At 41.4% G+C, this 19482-nt stretch overlaps 1 protein-coding gene across 1 annotated transcript in view; it reads right to left on the bottom strand.

Annotated features, from left to right (window-relative positions):
* OPN4 (opsin 4) overlaps positions 1 to 13901 on the bottom strand; it is a 34714-nt gene extending 20813 nt beyond the window's left edge. Inside the window, exons 1-2 of the mRNA XM_072628555.1 lie at positions 13761 to 13901; positions 8128 to 8273 (exon numbers count right to left, since the gene is read on the bottom strand). Coding sequence (XP_072484656.1) covers positions 8128 to 8273; positions 13761 to 13901 — 287 coding nt within the window. The remainder of the gene's footprint in view (positions 1 to 8127; positions 8274 to 13760) is intronic.
* Positions 13902 to 19482: the final 5581 nt, after the last annotated feature.

Genomic DNA, 19482 nt, shown 5'->3' with positions numbered 1-19482 from the left:
GGCCAGACTTGAAATCATGAATGTGAGTCTCCCTGACTCCAGGCTGGCACTACATCCACTGGGCCACCAAGTGTATTGGGAGTGGCTCTGTGAATTTGAGTAGGGAATTCCTGAATGAGAAAATCCCTCTCCCAAAGCAGATCAGCATTTTCTCTACAACTTGTTATCAGAGAGTTGCCTATAGCACAGAGGGGTTGGACTGTATGCCCAGGGTCATACAGTCAGTATGTCAAGGTCAACTTGAACCAAGCCAACACTACAGAAATGAACTTTGCCAGCTGGAAAGAAGTTCTTAAAGAAATTTTAAAGAAAGGATCTATTGATCAATTGTCCTATGATTCCAGTCTCCATCTCTGTGACTTCTCTGCAAGGGATCCACTTCCTGGTCACCCCTCCCCTCTACATGTTTCCCCTATTAGAATATAAACTCCTTCAGGGCAGGGGCTGCTTTACTTGTTCGTATTTGTACCCCCCACAGTTAGCACTGTACCTGGAACACAGGAAGTGATCATTTATTGCTTTTTTCATCAATCCCTTCATTTTTCATCTTTAAGTTCAGCTCTCAATTCATTATGCAGTGGTGTTTCTTAAAGGGGGACTTCTTTGCCTCTGGCTCAAGATAGAAGGGATGAGAGCATGCTATATATTCCTGCCTCTAGAGATGGGTTCAGAGGCAAGTGGAAGTAGGGCACAAGGAAAACATGAAGGAGAGAAATGAGGCCAGCATGGGGCACGGAGGCCTCCTTCTCTCTTCATTGACTCTCTCTGGGCCAGTATTCACACAAGGATTCTAAAACACAAAAACTTTTTACTTAGTTGATTAGTTCATGAGGAGGGCAGTGCTTGACTGGCAATACCAGAGAGAAGGCCAGTAAGAATGCACAAATACCTTGAATTCTACCTCTGCCAGCTTTGGGCTATGGTTGGAGCCTGGACTGGTTTAGAGTTTTGAAGGTTTGTTCAGTGACAGATGAATTTTCTGTGCCTTACGTCCAAATGACCAAGAAGTCAAAGGTGGTTTCCTATAGATTGCCTGAATCTGGGTTAGGCTTATCTGGGAGATTTTTTGCACCCCATGTGGGATAATTGAGAGAGCTAGTTTTCTTCTCCTTTAGGCGTCATTGCCTGCAGCAGACAATGAACTATCCAAGTTGCTGGGGAGGAGCCAAGAGGCCTCACCTTAGCTATCTTGCCTAACACACTCTATCCAAGGTGGGGATATTTGAACCCAGTGTTGAGGAGAGAGTTGCTCAGGGTCTGATGAGCCCCAGGTAGAGAATAATTTAGGCACAAAAAAAAACCTAAAGCTTAGGACAGTGTTTCCCCAGCCTCGGGTAAGCAGAGTCCAATTTTAACATAAAGTTCAAGGCTGGGTAAATGAACAAACAATAACAACAAAGAGAACTTGACCAAAAAAGCTACTTTGTGGCAGGAAAGACCAGGACATACTCAAAAGAAGGCCACAATGTGAAAAACAGACACAAACAAAACCTCAAAGAAAAATGCTAATTGGACCCAAGCCTAACAAGAATTCCTGAAAGCTTTAAAGAAAGACGTAAGAGTGGTCGAGAGAACACTGGAAAAAGAAATGACAGTGATGCAAGAAAATTATGAAAAAATAATTGGTTGGTTGGTTGTTATCCTTCATTCTTGAAGAGAAGCAAAGTGACATTGCTACATTGGGATTAAGGTGCATTATGATCCACTGTGGCAGATTAGACCAACACAAGCTTGGAAGGCTCTGTCACAGGTCAGGCACAAATAGTCCTCATGAACATTCATCAATGTGGTCTTTCAAAAAGGCTGCTCAGATCCCTGGGAGCTGCCAAATCCCATTGCTGCTGCAGTCCAGTAAGACGACCATCCTATGGTCTAGCCCAGCTGTGTGCAGGGTTGCAACTATAGCTCCCAGTATATCCATACCTGCTGCTTCATCACTTGCTTGTCACCATAGAACTTTGAGGTAAGTAAAAATGGTAAAATGGTATGGGAGATGTCTTTTGATTCATGCATAAATTGGATTTAAGTGAGTCAGTTGCAAGAAGTAATCAGCCTCACTCTTCCAGAGTCATCAAAGTCCATTGCTAAGACAAAAGTCAAGATGACTAGTGATGGCTCTGGATTCAGTAAATAACCTTGACATATTTGATGTTTAACCAAACACTAAACGCTGCACAGTGCCACCTTCAGCTACTTGCATAACCATTGGAACAAATTGTTCTTATTTGCCTATTCTGCTTGGGGAAGTTTCCACATGGTAATAGCTTAGTAAAAGATGCACAAAACTTCATTGAAGAAAAGAAGTCCTTAAAAAGTAGAATAGGTCAAATGGAAAAGGAAGTACAAAAACTCACTAATGAAAATTACTCCTTAAAAATTAGACTTGGGCAAGTGGAAGCTAATAACTTCATAAGACATCAAGAAACAATAAATCAAAGTCAAAAGAATGAAAATAGTAGAAGAAATTGTGAAATATCTCATTAGAAAAACAACTGACCTGGAAAAGAGATTAAGGAGAGATAATTTAAGAATTATTGAACTACCTGAAAGTCATGATAAAAAAAAAACTAAGACATCATATTTCAAGATATTATCAAGAAAATCTGCCTTGATAGTCTAGAACCAGAGGATAAACTAGGAATTGAAAAAATCCACTGATCACTTCCTAAAAGAGATCCCAAAATGAAAACTCCGAAGAATATTGTAGCCAAATTCCAGAGCTCCCAGGTCAAGGAGAAAATATTGCAAGCAGTCAGAAAGAAGCAATATCATGGAGCCATAGTCAACATTTAGCATGTTAAAGGATTGGAAGTCTTGGAATTTGATATTCCAGAAGGCAAAGAGGTAAAAATTACAACCAAGAATAATCTACCTAGCAAAACTGAGTATAATATTTCATGGGTAAAAACAGACTTTCAGTGAAATAGAGGAGTTCCAAGCATTCCCAATGAAAAGATCAGAGCTGAATAGAAAATTAACCTTCAAACACAAGAGAAATATGAAAAGATATTCATAAAAGAGTAATTATAAGGGTCTCAATAAAATTATTTACACTTCTAAGTAGGATACATGTAACTTCTAAGAAGGCAGTTAAAAGGAATCTACGTAGATAAAGGGCATGGACGAGAGTCAATTGTGGTGGAATGATCTCCAAAAAATTGAAGGAATCAGAAAAGGATGCACTGGGAAAGGAGAGAAGGAAGAGGCAAAATAGAGACATTTTTCTCACCTGAAAGGCAGGTGAGGAAGGGGAAATGGGGGGAGGGGACATAACACTTGAACCTCACTCTTGATAGGAATTGATTCAAAGAGGGAAGAATATATAAATATACTCAGTTGGGTATCGACCTCTATCTTACCCTACAGGGAAATAGGATGCAAAGGGGATAAGAGAAGGATGGAGTGGAATGATAAAAGGGAGAAGAGCTTAAAGGAGACAGTGTTTAGAAGCAAAATAGACTTTTGAAAAGGACAGAATAAAAAGAGAGAAAGAAGAAACAGAAGAAAATGGTTAGAAGAAAAATACCCTATTAGTAATTATAACTGTGAGTGGGAATGGGATTGGCTAATCCATAAAATGGAAGTGGATAGGGGAATGGAGTGGAAACCAAAATCTAATCATGTTATTTACAAGAGAAACACTTGAGACAGAAAGACACATACAGAGTTAAAATAAAAGGTTGGAGCAGAATATAATATGCTTTAGTTGAAGTAAAAAAAAAACAAACCGTACAAAACTGTAGGGGTAGTACTCATGATCTCAGACAAAGCAAAAGCAAAAATAGACCTAATTAAAAGGGATGATTGGCAGCAAGGTGGCTGCCTACATGTATCAGGGGAGACAAGCTTTCAAGTCTACCCAAGAAGTTTCACATCTACCTGAGTGTTCTTAGGTAACCCAGGGTCCCATATTTCTAAGGCCAAGGGTTCAGAGGAGGAGAGCAAATGGGTCTCCTCTGTCAATGGGACCTGATTTTCCCTGTTGTGCAAGACCCCAGGGTTTCCTGAAGCCCTTCATTCTGTTGACCTGTTCTGCCCGGCAGTGCCAATGGAGACAGGCCTTCTCAAGAGGGAGGAATAATAGAGCCCCAACTAAGGCTATATACTGTGAGAGTGCTTTCCATGAACAAAGGAAGGTTTCCCTCATTGGAGGTTATTATGAGGTGCTGAGTGAGTACTTGTTAGGAGAAGTATAGGGGACTCTTGGTCTACAGTGGATGGACCAGATGACTTCTAAGGGCCCTTCCATTAGTCTGAGAGGTCTGCCATCTGGCCAGGATGTCTGGCTTTACTGGGACCGAAGAGTAAGGGTAGAGTAGGGATAAATATGAGCAGCCAGGTGGCATAGTGGATACAGTGCCAGACAGGCCTGGAGTCAAGAAGACTCACTTTTCTCCGTTCAAATCTGGCCTCAGGTACTTACTGGCTGTGTGACCTTGGGCAAGTCACTTAACTCTGTTCACCTCAGTTTCCTCATCTGTATAATGATCTGGAGAAGGAAATGACAAACCATTCCAGTGTCTTTGACAAGAAAAGCTCAAATAGGACCATGAAGAGTCAGATGCAACTGAAATGACTGAACAAAAAAAGGAATAATCAGGGCAAATACATTTTACTAAAAGGAATGATAGACAACGAAGTAACATCAAAAAAAATTTACAGCAAGTTTATTTGATAAAGGCCTCATTTCTCAAATATATATTGAGCATAGAACTGAGTCAAATTTATAAAAATAAGAGCTATTCTCCAATTGACAAATTGTTAAAGGACAGAAACAGAGAGTTTTCAGAAGAAATCAAAGCAATCTATAGTCACATGAACAATGCTGTATTAGAAAAAAGCAAATTAAAACAACTCTGAGGTACCACCCCATACCTATCAGAAACAAATGCTGGAGGAGATGAGGGAAAATAGCTACACTAAAGAACTGTTGGTGAGTAGCAACTTGGTCTAACCATTTTGGAGAACAATTTGGAATTAGGCCCAAAGACATATAAAACTGTGCATACTTTGACTCAGCAATATCCCTACTAGGTCTGTATCCCAAAGAGATCAAAGAAAAAGGAAAATGAAAAGGACCTAGATGTACAAAAATATTTATAGCAGCTCTTTTTGTGGTGTCTCAGAATTGGAAATTGAGGGGATACTCATCAAATAGGGAATGTCTGAACAAGTCATGGTATATGATTATGATGGAGTACTATTGTGCTATAAGAAATAACAAGGGGCTGGTGGCAGAGTAGGTGGCAAGACCTATATGAACTAATGCAAGGTGAAGTGAGAAGAATCAGGAGACCATTGTGCCCAGTAACCACAATGATGTAATGATGATCAACTATGAAAGATGTGACCACTGTGATCAATACCACGATCAAAGACAATTCCAAAGGACTCATGATGAAAAAATCCAACTCCAAACAGAGAACTGATGAATTCTGAGGGCAAATTGAAGTATACTTTTCTCATTTTATTTTTCTTGCTTAAAAAAAAAATATAGCTAATATGGAAGTCTGCATGATTTCACATGTATAATTGATACCATATTGCTTGCCTTCTCAGTGGAGGGTGAGAGAGAAGGTTAGAATTTGGAATTTGGAAATTAAATTTGGAATTTAAAAAGAAAATAATATTAAATATGAATAAATAATAAGTTAAAAATAAAAGGATGATTGATTTAGAGCTGGAAGGATCTTAGACTTCATTTAGTTCAATCTCACTTATAAATGAGAAAACTGAGTCTCAGGGAGGTGTAGCCAAAGGTGACATAGGAAACAAGTAAGAGATGTAGGGTTTGAACTTGGGTTCTGGGACTCCAAGTTCAACCCTCTTTCCCCTAATATCACAGTCTATTGTTTTTCTTTCTAAACCAATGATTCTACTTCCCCACCCCACTTCCCAGAACTCTGATATTTCAGTCAAGAAGAGTTTGCCATGTCCCCAATTGATAAATGGTCAAAGGATATGAACAGGCAATTTTCAGAGGAAGAAATTAAAGCTATCTATAATCATATGAAAAAATGCTCTAAATCACTATTGATTAGAGAGATGCAAATCAAAACAACTCTGAGGTACCACATCACACCTAGAAGATTGGCAAACATGACAGAACAAGAAAATGATAAATGCTGGAGAGGATGTGGGAGAGTTGGAACACTAATTCATTGTTGGTGGAGCTGCAAGCGCATCCAGCCATTCTGGAGAGCAATTTGGAACTATGCCCAAAGGGCTACAAAAATGTGCATACCCTTTGACCCAGCAATATCGCTACTAGGACTATATCCCCAAGAGATCATAAAAATGGGAAAGGGTCCCACATGTACAAAAATATTTATAGCAGCACTCTATGTAGTTGCCAAAAACTGGAAGTCAAGGGGATGTCCATCAATTGAGGAATGGCTGAATAAATTATGGTATATGAATGTAATGGAGTACTATTGTGCCATAAGAAATGATGAACAAGAAGACTTCAGAGAGGCCTGGAAGGACTTATATGACCTGATGCTGAGTGAAAGGAGCAGAACCAGGAGAACTTTGTGCACAGCAACGACCACAGTGTGTGAGAGTTTTTTCTGGTAGACTTGGATTTTTGTAATAATGCAAAAACTTCTTATAAAAAAAAAAAAATCCCAAAGGTGGTTCTCAAGGCAAAATGCCTTCCACACTCAGAGAAAGAAATATGGAAGTCACTCACAAAATGTAGCAGATCATGTTTGTGTATGTGTATGTGTTTGTGTATCATGTTCTGATTTGTTATACGATTTCTTCCATTTATTTTAGTCCGACTACATAGCATGACTATAGTGAAAATATACTCAATAGGAAAGTATATGTAGAATCTATACAGAATTGTATGCAGTCGTGGGGAGGGAGGGGGGTAGTGGGGGGTAGGTGGGGGGGGATAAAATCTCAATTGTATGGCAGTGATTGTTAAACATTAAAAAATAAAAATTAAAAAAAAAAGAAATTAAAATGGAGAATTTAGCACCAAGCAGAAAAAAAAATAAAAAAATAAAAAATAAAATAAAAATCTGTTTTTACCAAGTGAAAAAAAAAAAAAAGAGAGAGTTTGCCATGTCAGCATAAAAATGGATTCCCATGAGCATGGGAAATCTTAGCTCCAACAGATTATACAGAAAATGGAGGCCTATGAAGGCCAACCAGAACAGTTAGTCCTAAGAGCTCAGTCCACCAGGATATCACTAGCACAGCTCTTCAAGCCTTGGAAGTGGATCAGTTTAAAGACCTTTCTTAGAATAATTGGACCTGACCTTAGGGAAATCTATACCCATAAAACAGAAGCGGATAACAAAATGAATTAGAAACCAGAATCTAAAATTTAGCTTAAAGGCCTTTGGTTCAGTCACCAGTGGGATGGGACTGGAAAGGACCCTCTTCATTCTCAAATTCAGGTCAAGGTTAGACTTCAGCAGTGTTAGGAGTCAGAGAATTGTCTTTGGTCCTTCCTATATCCCCACTTCTGTCCCCTTCCCTCTTTCAACGTGCCCTCCCTATGACCCCTCTAATTTCTTAATGCTTGCCTGCCCTCAGGTGAGGGAGGAAAGTGACTGAGAAACTCATTCCCCACAGAGGGATGAGGGGATGACTGACACAGGGTTCTGAAGGGGTGTATGTGTGTTTGGAGTATCACAATGTAAGAGAAAAGTTAAGAAGAGGCAATGAAGATGCCCTGCCACCCAAAGTAACAAACACAGCTGTTCCTACTATGAACCAGAAGCATCTAAAGTTACACCAAATCCCCGAATTTTTCCAAATTGGAAAGGACCCAGTGACCACCTAGTTTACCCATATGTGAAAAGAATTCCCATTATGATACACCCAACAAGTAGTCATCCAGCCTTTGATGGATGACATATCCCACCAAAGATATGTCATCCACCTCTGCTGGGATGTTTCTCGAGGTTTCCAGCCTGAATTTTCCTCTTTGCAGCTTGCTCCAAGCTCTCTGCCCACCAGCCTTATTGGTCATTCCTACGGCCTGGGCAGCCTCATTCATCGTTCCTAGTGAGTCTTCCTCATACCCTGGTTGGTTTGAGAATCGCATGAGGCCTCTTTCCACTCTCCCTGCTGAGTGTGAACCCAACTCCCTATGCACTCAGGGCCAAGTACCTGCAGAATGTGTAGATGACCAGAAGATTCCCCAACACTCCTGTGAAACCCACAACCAAGATGATAGCACCAACGGTATAGTGGGCATGGTCTGGGACATCTGCTGTGGGAAAGATATTCCGGGAGTGGGGTGGCAACACCACTGCCTATGGAGAGAGACAAAAAGGACAGAAATTCATAGACTCAGAGCTGGAAGAAATGTCCCTATTTTACAGATGAGGAAACTGAGGCATGATGAGGTTAAAATGAGAGTGTGATGGGGCTTGCCAGGGAAGGGCAGACGTCCTAATTTTCTGGGAGCAGGGGCAGACAAAGAAGATCCTACTGGAGAAAGAAAAGGAGGGAGATACCTTCTGCACACTTCTGCCAGCTCTTGTCCAGACGGTACCCTGTGTTTCAGTCCCTTTTACTGGAGGCAAAGAGTACCCTGTGGTTTCATGCTATAACTAGACTGGAAGCTGATACAAGCTAAAGTGATAAGCACACCATGGAAGGATGCATGTATCCTACAAATACTTCCAAGTAAGAGACTGACTACTTTTTTTTTAAGTAAATTTTCTTTTCTTTTCAGATTTGCATTCTGTCCCTCCCACCTCTCATTCTCTCCTCCCTCTCCCACTGAGAAAGCAGTGAACCACTTCTACTCAAGCCCCTGGGACTTCAATTGCGAAGACTCCAGAGCTAGTAACCAAGGAAAACCACCAGCTCACAAGGAAGTGTTGAGTGTCCTGGGCAAACAGGCTCTCTGTCTTCTTAATTCCCAAGCATGGCTGATCTCAGATTCCTTACCTAGGGCTTTAGAGGAAAAATTCTCATAGGACTGACGCAAAATGAGAAAGACACCTGAGGAACCTAAGCCTCTGGAAAAACTCATGTTAGGGAAGACCCAGGCTCGTCTTAAATAATCAGACCTCTAAGGAGGAAAGGTAATCTCCAGATTGCAGTTAGAAGAATAATTTAGACAGCCCCGAGATTTCCTAAGGCTCAAGAAAACATCCTACTTACCTGCTCTAATAATAACTTACATTCCAATGAGATTTTTCGGTTAATAGATGCCATCACCTGCCAACAAACTGCAGAGGTGGTGCAAGTAGGCTTTTTTAAATGAATTTTTCCCGTGCTTACAATTCTATCAGGAGGCAGTGTGGTACAGTGGGCAAGAAGCTAGCCTCAGTCAGAATGGCACATACCCTAGGCAGGTCACTATTTCACAAACAAGGCTCGTCAATTGCACAGCAGGAGCCAGCCACTCTGATAGAGAACTCTTCACTCAGAGTTCTCAGTTGGGATGAAATCACAGTGCAAGTATTGATTCTGATTTTGGAGTTACATGTCTTGCCCAGCTAGCTAGAGCTAAGACTAGAATCCAGGTTTTTCTTTTTAATAATTAAATTTTGTTTCCAAATGAAGCTCCACCTTCTCTCTCTCTTCTCTCCAATCTCCCTCTGACTCCAGTAAATTCGGGTTGTTCTGACTCAGGATCCAGCTCTCGATACTCTCTTCTGTCCAGTTCCCATTCCAAATGAAGAGGTAAGGGCATCAAGATTACTGAAAGAGTTAGGGAGCTTTGTTTTAAATAGACTTATGAGAGAATTTAAGACAATTCCCAGGCCTCCTCCATTTCTCTCCAGCATTATCCAGATAATGTAGCCCAAAGTCAGCTTCCTTTCTGAGTTAGGGGTAAGAGGGGGAAAGTCAAGTCTAAGTCAAGCTAAGTTCTGGCAATATATAGAAAGGTCAAGAGAGACCTTGCTCTCCAAGAACTTACAACCTAATGGATGAGGCAACATGCAAAAAACTAGCTAAATACAAGATCATCTACAACAGATAGAAGGTCCTCTAAGATGGGAGAACACTGGAGGGGTCACTCCCTCTTTTCAGGGGGATCTGAAGCCATCCTCCTACCTTCAAGTAGGGGAAGCAATGTCTTACGGCCCTGGTGTTGGAGTCAGAGCACCTGGTTCCAATCCCCTCTTTGAAGTTTACCACCTGAGTGACCTTGGGAAAAGAATTTAGGTTCTTCAGCCATACAATGAGGAGGCTGAGCCAGATGACTCAAGGGTCCTTATACCTCCAGTTCTATGAGCTGATGACCACCTGGACCTATGCCTGAAGATAAGGCTGGCCCCTTCTATTTCCTGGTGAAGCAAACACAGCCCATGCTACCTTTTTATCTCCACTAGTGATAATCCTTTATACCTGGACACTACTTTGCACTTCCAAAATATATTTACCTCTATTATGGCATTGGACTCCAATCCACCTTCCCAGGAGTGGTGCAGGGCAGGGATTCTTACTCTTATTAAATGAGGAAATAGGGTGAGACTGGTCAAATGACCTGCACATATATATATATAGGCTTGCTGTACCGTGGATTCATGATAGAGTTGTGATAGGGATCTGGGCACTAAACTTACTAAGCCCTGCTTTCCAGTGTCCAGAATCACAGGGGAACATGGAACAGCAACAGAGGGTAATGACCTTTGGAGGGAGAGAGGAACCTTCCCCTGGCAGAAATTTGTGGCTGAGTGTGATTGATCTTTATCTGGCTTAAAGCCACAATACTGGGAGATGACTGAAATTTTAAAAAAAAGAAACTATCCAGCTCTCATCCCAATGGAGGAAAGTTTTGGGAAATGTCCCAAAGGAGTTTTATCAGCCAGGCCCATAAAGGATAAAACATTTAGGCAACCCCTGCCTCATGGTTATGCAGGTAGTCTGGCCCCAGGCATTTTTTCTTTTCTAGTACGTAGCCTCTCTGCCTTGCACATAGTAAGCATTTAACAAATGTTTGTTAAAATGAATTTAATTTCCTGAGTTACCCAGACAATCTTTACTCGGTAGCCCAAGTCCTGGGGCCTCTGGGAGTATGGGGAAGCCCAGGGAGAGAGTATGACAGCATGAAGTGGGAGAAAATCACTGGGAGGTTATGGGGATCGAACGATGCCATAGGGGTAAGGTGTTCGGCAGACCCTAACATGCTACCCAAATGTCAGTTGTTATTATTATCATCATTTCCTTCTTTCTGGCAATATTCCTGCATATGATGCTCTGTACATTCAGACTTTCTCTTTACGCTGCCCCAAGGAATCCCCCTAGACCAGGGAGAGGGTCACTCTGAGGCACTTCCTCCATCCTTCCTTGGTTTTGGCCACACGGCTATCCGCTCACTCTGCTTTGGTCACTTAGACAGAAAGCCAGCTATTAGATGAGGCAGAGATGCAGCAAGGCATCATAGGGAGTACCTTCCCTGGACTGGTGGCTTCCTCCTTTCTCCATAAAGCAATCTAGTCCTCTTCTCCCCACTCCCCCTAAAAATTAGTTCACAGGATTATAGATTTAAAAGAGACTTCAAAGGTCATCTTGCACAACCCCCTTATCTTACAGATCAGGAAACTGATATCTGAATTGAGGTTAAGTGGTTCATCTAAAATTATACAAGTTGTAAGTGGCAAAACCAGAATCTGGAGTTGTTTTTTGCCTTTCTCTGTAACCCGAGCTCTTAGCACAATGCCCTGACTCATAGTAAGGACCTGGTAAAGGCTTGTTGACTGACTGACTGCCCACGAGACCCAGTTATTTAAGGGTCCAAGGAGGGACTTGCAACTAAATCTTTGGGACTCCAAGGTCAGCCCTCTGTGCTGTTGAAATCTTCCTTCCAGCCTCTTGCCCTCCTCATTATCTCCATCATTATCAAGTGGTGTCTGCCTCCCCAGATAACTACTATGCCCTCCTCATTATTCTGAATCTCTCTCGAGTCTCCTCTCTTCTCTCCCACCTCCCCTGCCTCTTCTCTGGAGCAAGGACTGGCTGAGTCCCAGAAACAGTCATGGGCTGTACACACTCTTCCTTTCTCCCCCCAGTGCCCAAGTCCTCCAAAAAGAGGAATTACCTTCTGAAAATATCCACCCTTCCCATAGTAAGTTCTAGGGAAATCTGATTATGTGGCATGGAAAACTTGACTCAGCCTTTCAAGGCTGATTTCACATTGCTCCCAGCCCCAGCAAAAATGGGCATCTTTCCTTGTTCTCCATCAAAAACAAATAACAAAACATGCCTCAATAAACTCTAGTGGCTCCCTATTACTTCCAGGAAACAGGAAATCTGCTATTTGGCTTTTAAAGTCCTGTACAACCTGGCCCCCTCCTCCCTTTCCAGTCATCATCCACTTTACTCCCCTCCATGTACATTACATTCCAATTATACTGACTATTCCTCATAAAGGACACTTTATCTCCCAACTCTAGCCATGCCGTAGCTGTCCCTCATGGCCCGGAAACATTCTCTCTCCTTTTCTCTACTTTCTGGCTTGCTCTCATCATCATCATCATCATCTAGTTGTCTCTTTCCATCTTTGTCTCTATCTCTCTCTGTATCTCCTCATCTCTCTGTCTCTTTGTCTCAATCTCTTCCCTCCTCTTTCTGGCTGGCTGTCTCTCTGTCTCTGTCTGTCTGTCTCTCCTCATTTCTATCTCTGTCAGATCATCTCTGTCTCTCTCCCTCCCCAGCAGCTAGTGACTCCCCTTCTGAAATCACCTCCCCATTGTGCACATCTGTATCTATCTTATATGTTCACAGTTATTTGCATATTATCTCCCTCACTATTGAGGGATGTAGCCCCTCCAGCTCAGGGAGTGACCCAGGGCTCTTCTTTGTACCCCTGACACTTAGCACAGTGCCTGACACATAATATGAAATTAATCAGTTCTTATTAGGGATGTCATTGATGGTCAATGTGCTTTCCTGCCCCTGCCTTTGTTCACATTCTCCTCTAGGCCTGGAATGCCCTGCCTCCTGCTCTTCACCTACTGAGGCAATGAGGAAAATTCTGCATCTGGAGTTTGGTGATCTGGGTTCAGATCCTGACTTTGCCACTTACTACTTATGTGGCCTTAGAGAAGTTGTTTAACCTCCATGGGCCTCAGATTCCCTTCTCTGAAAAATGTGGGAATTAGATGATCTCCAAGGTTCTTTCCAAGGCTCTAAGTCTATGATCCTATGAAGACAGATCACAGGAATTTAGGATTAATAGAACTATATGTGAAATTAAGTGAATTGCTTAGTGTAACACAAGTAATAGAGGAAGTAGGAAAAGTCTTGGTGCAGTCTAAGAAAGCTTTTGACTGCTGTCAGGGTTTATTTATTCCCTACTAGCTAAAGTGTTATAGGGACAGTCATCTTGACCTCCTTCCTTTAACAAGGTGTTAGAAAGATGCCAGAAAGGGATACTATCATGCTTTTATCCTTTCTGAAGAGGTAGATCTGGGGTCTTAGTTCTGGGTCCAGCAAACTAGGTGCCCAATTTGGATTCTAGGGTTCTCCCTTCATCAAAAATCTCACCATCCTATTCCCTCAAAGATCCCGTGGGGGAATTCCAATTCACCATTCTCATGCTTGGTTCTGGGGGTAATCTGCTGTTTTCTGAAATGGCTGACTTGACAAAGAATAGTTCTCTAGATACTTCATTGAACTGTAACAATCATCTTTTCTCACCCTTGATCTAGGAACTATTTCCCTGGCCGGCTAAGGCATAGAATGGAGGTGAGGAAAGTCATGGAAGATCCAAGTGCTATCTGTCTCCTGGATAATTATGAACTAATGGGACCAAAACATTATTCCATGACTTGACTTACCGTGGGAGTGATGGAAAGAAGGTCAACCACACGGTAGGCATCCACTTCTGTATTGTTCCACTCAGTGATGGAGGTCATAATGTTGGTGCAGTTGGTGTCCTGAGTTGGGCAGGAGAGACTCCCTAGCCTGGGAGGATTCATGTTGAGAGAGCAATGTCCATTGCTGATACCCTTTGGAAAGACACTCTGACTTGACTCAAAGCATCCCCATTCAGTCCTGGTTCATTTGCTGGCACCTGGCTCCTCTTTCTTCTGTCCACAGTAGACTTCAGGGTTCTTTTTTCCCCGGAAAGTGAGTGAGACCCTTCCTTGGACCACTCAGTGGAGTTTTGTTACTGTGTCACATCGTCAGTGCTGAAGACACAGTAGCCAGGGTCTGCCCCTTTAAATATCAAAGCCTGAGGGACTGGCACATGCCCAGTTAGGACTACTGCATCAAAACTGTAAATGTTATCCTTAACTAACAGCCTGGTTTGTGCTAACATCAGAAGAAGGAAGGAAGAAGAGCAGAGAGGGAGCTGAAATGGGGGCATTCTACAGCTAGTCCCTTTGTGGCTGCTGGGTGACATCACACACACACCCCCCTTAATCTGAAGGGAAGGGGGGTGACTCAGGTTTAGAGATGGGAGAAATTGAGGTACTTCAGAACCTAAGCTCTTAGAACCCAACAAGACCATTTAGTCAGAACTGGAGTAAAGGGCAGTGATGGCAAATATGGATCTATAAAAAGCCAATTCTAGTTCTCCATGAAGAAAAACAAGGGATCATCAGAGAAGAATGATGCCAGGTGAATTCCTGGACACATTCTCAAAGCCTGGGACTAGTGTTTCTTTTTATTTGGGAAGGTTTGACCAGAACCACATCTTCATCTCCCCAAGTCTCCTCAGGATAATAATAGTTGCTGAGTTCTAATTCAATACTGAATTCATTTGGAGTCAGGTTTAAGGGAAACTCTTGCTTTGGCCAGGTCAATCTTCTGATATCACTGGCTAGATGCATTTTTACAATATCCTCTGAGCATAAAGGACCGAATGGCCGTGCTCAATCATAAGTGGGCCCACAAGTTTCCTATCCAGCAGATTAGAATCTGGATTTGTATTAACAGGAGATCAATTTCATAACTGCATCTCACCAGAAATCTTCAAGTGATGGATCAGTCATAGATCTCAAACTGAAAGAGACTTCAGATGTCTCATCTCATCCAAATGCCTTTCTTTACAAATGGGGCTTCTGATGCTCAGGAAGGTATCCAAGGCCACAGCAGAATCAATCAGGATTTGAACCCAGGTCCTCAGACTCAATACTCTTTCCACTGTGCCCCCTGGTTGGCCAATGGGTAGAGATTTAATAGAGAGGGGTGGGATTAGGCTAAATGACCTGAGTTTCTGGTTCTGGGGCTTGTTCTGCTCTGCCTCAGAAAGCAGAACTGAGCAGAATGGTGAACTAAGAAAGAAAAAGCAAAGCCTCCCTCACCATGAGGGCTTTTGTACCGTGCAGCAGATTGCCTTAGAAGGGGATGGGTTTCCCCTCACCAGAGGTCTTCAAAGCAAAGACTGGATGGGAATGTTGTACAAGGAATGTTTATTCAATTATATATGGGATTATATGACCTCTGAGGTCCCTGCTAACTCTGATATTCTACTATTTTAAAGAAGGACCAAGAAGATATTAGGTTCTAAGAATTCTAAAGAAGGCGATAGATAGATAGATAGATAGATAGATAGATAGATAGATAGATAGATAGATAGATAGATAGATAGGATAGGGACAGGGAGAGGAAGAGGGAGATACATATAAATTTAATGTAGATATCTGATTTCCTGGTCACTGACAAATACCTATAATCTGTCCAATGTCTTGATCTTCTGCCCACCTACACACACATCACATCTACTCAGACCACCAGCAGGCATATGGTTATTATTTTGCCTCCACAACTATGGGGAGGGGGGTCAGTAAAGATTAATGGACCATTAACAGATGGGAGAGTGTCAACAAACCCACAGAAATGGGGGGAGGTGTGTTCAGTTCCAGAAGCAGATAAAAACCAGTCCAAAGGTCAAAACTAGAAATCCTAGAGGTAAAATATTCAGGAAAACAAGGTTTGAGTTTGAGATCAAGTCTGAAGTCAGCAGCAGGGTTGGGGTAAGTGGTATTGGATTGCAGAAAGGAAAACAATCCCAGGAGTTCAAAGAATGAATTCAAAGGTGGTCTTGTCCAAACCATACCTGGCCATGGATGATTATCTGCATTAAAATCACACAAAGAACCTACCATTTGGTATTTACCGTGTGTGTGTGTGTGTGTGTGTGTGTGTGTGTGTGTGTGTGTACATATATACTAATAAATACATTTTATATATAAATATGTATCTTCATATATAAAATTCTATGTTTACTTTTTCATATATAAAATACATTTTAGATATAAATAGGTATATATTTACTTATTTTTGTACATGTTGTTTCACCCCAAAAGACCTGATAGAGACATGAAATAGACAGACAGACAGATAGGATAGGTAGATGGAGGGATATAGAGATAGAGACAGATGTGATAGATATAGACATGATAGAGGTAAAGGCTAGATATGATAGATATGATGGTTAGAGACAGATAACTATGATAGAGATATGACAGATGGCTGTAATAGATAAATAGATAAGAGATATGAGAGAGACAAAGAACATTCATTAACTGATTACAATGTGCCAGGTACTGTGCCAGTCCCTGCCCCCAAAGAGCTTCCCTTTTAAGGGAGGCAGGTAAAACATGGAGGAGGGGCATGGTGTAGAGGTGGCCTAGAAGTGACTTGGAATCCCGGTTCTGGGTGAAATAAGGCAAAAGCTCCTCTTAAGTGCCTGGTCCAGAACTGGGCATCCAAGGTCAAGGGAAGAGGCTGAAGAGGAGAATGATGGTGGAAGAAGAAGCAGCACAGGTGTGAAGAAGCTCATGGCAGAGGCCACATGGTTCCAGGCAAGGTGAGGTGAAAACTCAGCGATCAGAGTCTGGCATAACTTCTGGAAGGCAAGGACTGGTTCAGGTTATTATTTGTTTGTTTTATCCCTATATTCCTAGTGTCTAGCATGGGTGCCCGGCACAAAGTAAACACTTAATAGGTGGCATGGTAAATAGAAAGCTGGACTGGGAATCAGGAAGTTCTGAGTTCAAATGTGGCCTCAGACTCATACTATTTGTATCTGGGCATATTAGCCTCAGTTTTCTTATCTGTAAATAGGGGATAATAATAGCACCTATTTCTCAGAGTTGTTGTTAGAATCAAATGAGATAATATTTGTGAAGTATTTTGTATTCCTTAAAGTATTAAACACTAGCTGTCTTATTTTTAATGTTATTATTACTGATCAGCTAATTAAAAGTTGAAGAAAACCATAGGAGGTTTTTTTTAAAAAAGCCATAATGTATAGATTCCAGAGTTATACTGTCCACTCTAATCTGATTTTCTGAAGCTTTTATTGTCATGGTTTGCTCACTCTGTTTCCATCTGGGGCTGGTGTTTCTGTGACTCAGCCTCCCCTACTAAGCTGGTTGCCTACAAATTTCCTTTCATCTAGTGATACCTCCCTGGTGGTCATTCAAGTAGAGTGACGTTGCCTGTTGGCTCCCACAGGTAGTCTCCCTGGGACGGTCTTGGCCAGTTCACTATGTACTGGTAGCAGCCCCATCATCTCTGTGAATCAAGGCCAAGCTGCTGGGTGAGGACTTAGAGAAAGTGGTCTGTGATTGGGGTAAGGTCATCAGAGGCCAATGGAACCAGAGTGGACATGGACTGGGTAATCTCAGTCTTTCAGGAAGGCCACTATACTAGCTGAGAATTATGAAAAAGATGTCTACTGTCTTCCTACCCATTTCTGGAAAGTTTCAATAGGTGCAGTGGAAATGGGAGAATAGTCAGATCTGATCTTCTATATTCAACCATAGTTTGTATAAAAGGGCACTTTCTTCTAGGTTCTGTGGGTGGGTGGCTTAGTTATTCTGATGCTGGAAGCTATTGCACCAGAGATGCTGTCTTCAGGGTTCAGTTTGTGTCTTCTGGTGTCTCATTGGTCAGGAGTGATATGCAATGGAAGGGTGAATCTTTATCCTAAGGGCAACGTAATAGGGCTGTGCAAAAAGTAGATGCCTAACGAGAGGGGCTGTGAGAACACTGGCAATGCTTCTGGATGATTTCTTTCAGAAAAAAAGTAAGTGACCTTGACCTCAGTGGGAAGTTTAGCACATGGGAAGAAATGATCCTTCTAGAAGAGCATACTTACTGCTAACAAGGTGGCATCATACTTGAGCCAACTGAAAATCTGTAATGACATCTAACTTGACTGTCACCTAGGATCATGAGAAGTTGACAAAAGATAAAACCAATTTGTTGGTCAACCCACGTGGTCCCTGGCCTGGGTACATATTACCAATGTACAGATTTGCCAGCTGACACTGTAGTAAAGTTGTGATCACAAGTCATGAATAAAGTAAAGTCTTGAACAGGCCTTCATGGTCTGCAACTAAACTATCCTGGCAAAGATGGACTATTGATTATTGAACCCTTTTTTCTTACAAATAAATTCATATTGATACTTTTCTTTTTATATTATCTACTTATCCTAAAATATTCATCCTCTTCCTCCCCCATAATGAGAGAACTTCCCTTTATAATGGAGAATAAACAAGAGAAACAAAAAAATTCCACAAAGTCAATACATAAAAAAAAATTCTATGCAATAATCCTTGACCAAAGTCCTTCACCTCTGCAAAGAAGCAGGGTGAAGTTCCTTCTTGTATCTCTTCTTTGGAGCCAAACTTGATAATTATTCATTCCATTTTGACTGTTTTATCATGGTGGGTTTTTCACTTTGCTATGCAGTCATTATGTAAATTGTTTTCCAGTTTCTGCTGATTCCAGTTTGCATCAGTTCCAGTAAGGCTTCCCATGTTTCTCATAGTCACAATTTCTTACAGTACAATCATTAGGAAGAGCTCCTTTTTGCACCTGGGACATGTTTATTCAAAAACATGGAGGCAGATAATGGAATATCAAGCTCAGAGAAGGGCAAGTATTCCAGTTGGACGTAAATTTAGCATGCCTAAGTTAATCATTCTATCAAGAACATTTATTAAGCAACTACTGTGTGCCAAGTACTGCATTAGGTGCTGAAACACATTAAAACAAAAATGGAACAGTCCCTGTTTTCAAGGACTTTCTATTCTATTAGTAGAAACAACATGAAAACATAAGGTATCTGGTTCCTTTGTACATTATGTGTATGTCTTCATGGTTTTGTCTACATGTGCAGAAAAGGATAAATAAATATCTCTCAGAGTCTTTCCACCCAACCAAGATTAAGACCACAAGGCTAGCTCACTCTTTTAGAGAGAGGATACCAAACTAAAATTATATCTATCTGTCCCCCTTAAATATTGTTAGTCTAGAAAAATAATTTTTAAGTTCATTATCTCTTAACAGGATATAACTTCACAGTGCCCCATACTATATCTGAAGGCTTAAATTCCATCTCACCAAATGAGAGTTACACAAGGACCATCACACACAGTGAATAAACCCATTTATCCAAGCTGATAACAACTAGAAATCAGAGAGGTTATACATATTAAAACATACCAAACAATACATGGAATGAACAAAATCTTCCAGTGGGAGAATGAGACAGTGAGAGACACAAACAGATAGTAGCAAACTAGGAATAGGGAC

This window comes from Notamacropus eugenii, chromosome 1 (genome assembly GCF_028372415.1).
Source record: "Notamacropus eugenii isolate mMacEug1 chromosome 1, mMacEug1.pri_v2, whole genome shotgun sequence".
Lineage (NCBI taxonomy): Eukaryota > Metazoa > Chordata > Mammalia > Diprotodontia > Macropodidae > Notamacropus > Notamacropus eugenii.
The sequence above is the reverse complement of the archived record's forward strand: the minus strand, read 5'-3'. Positions and strand labels throughout refer to the sequence as shown.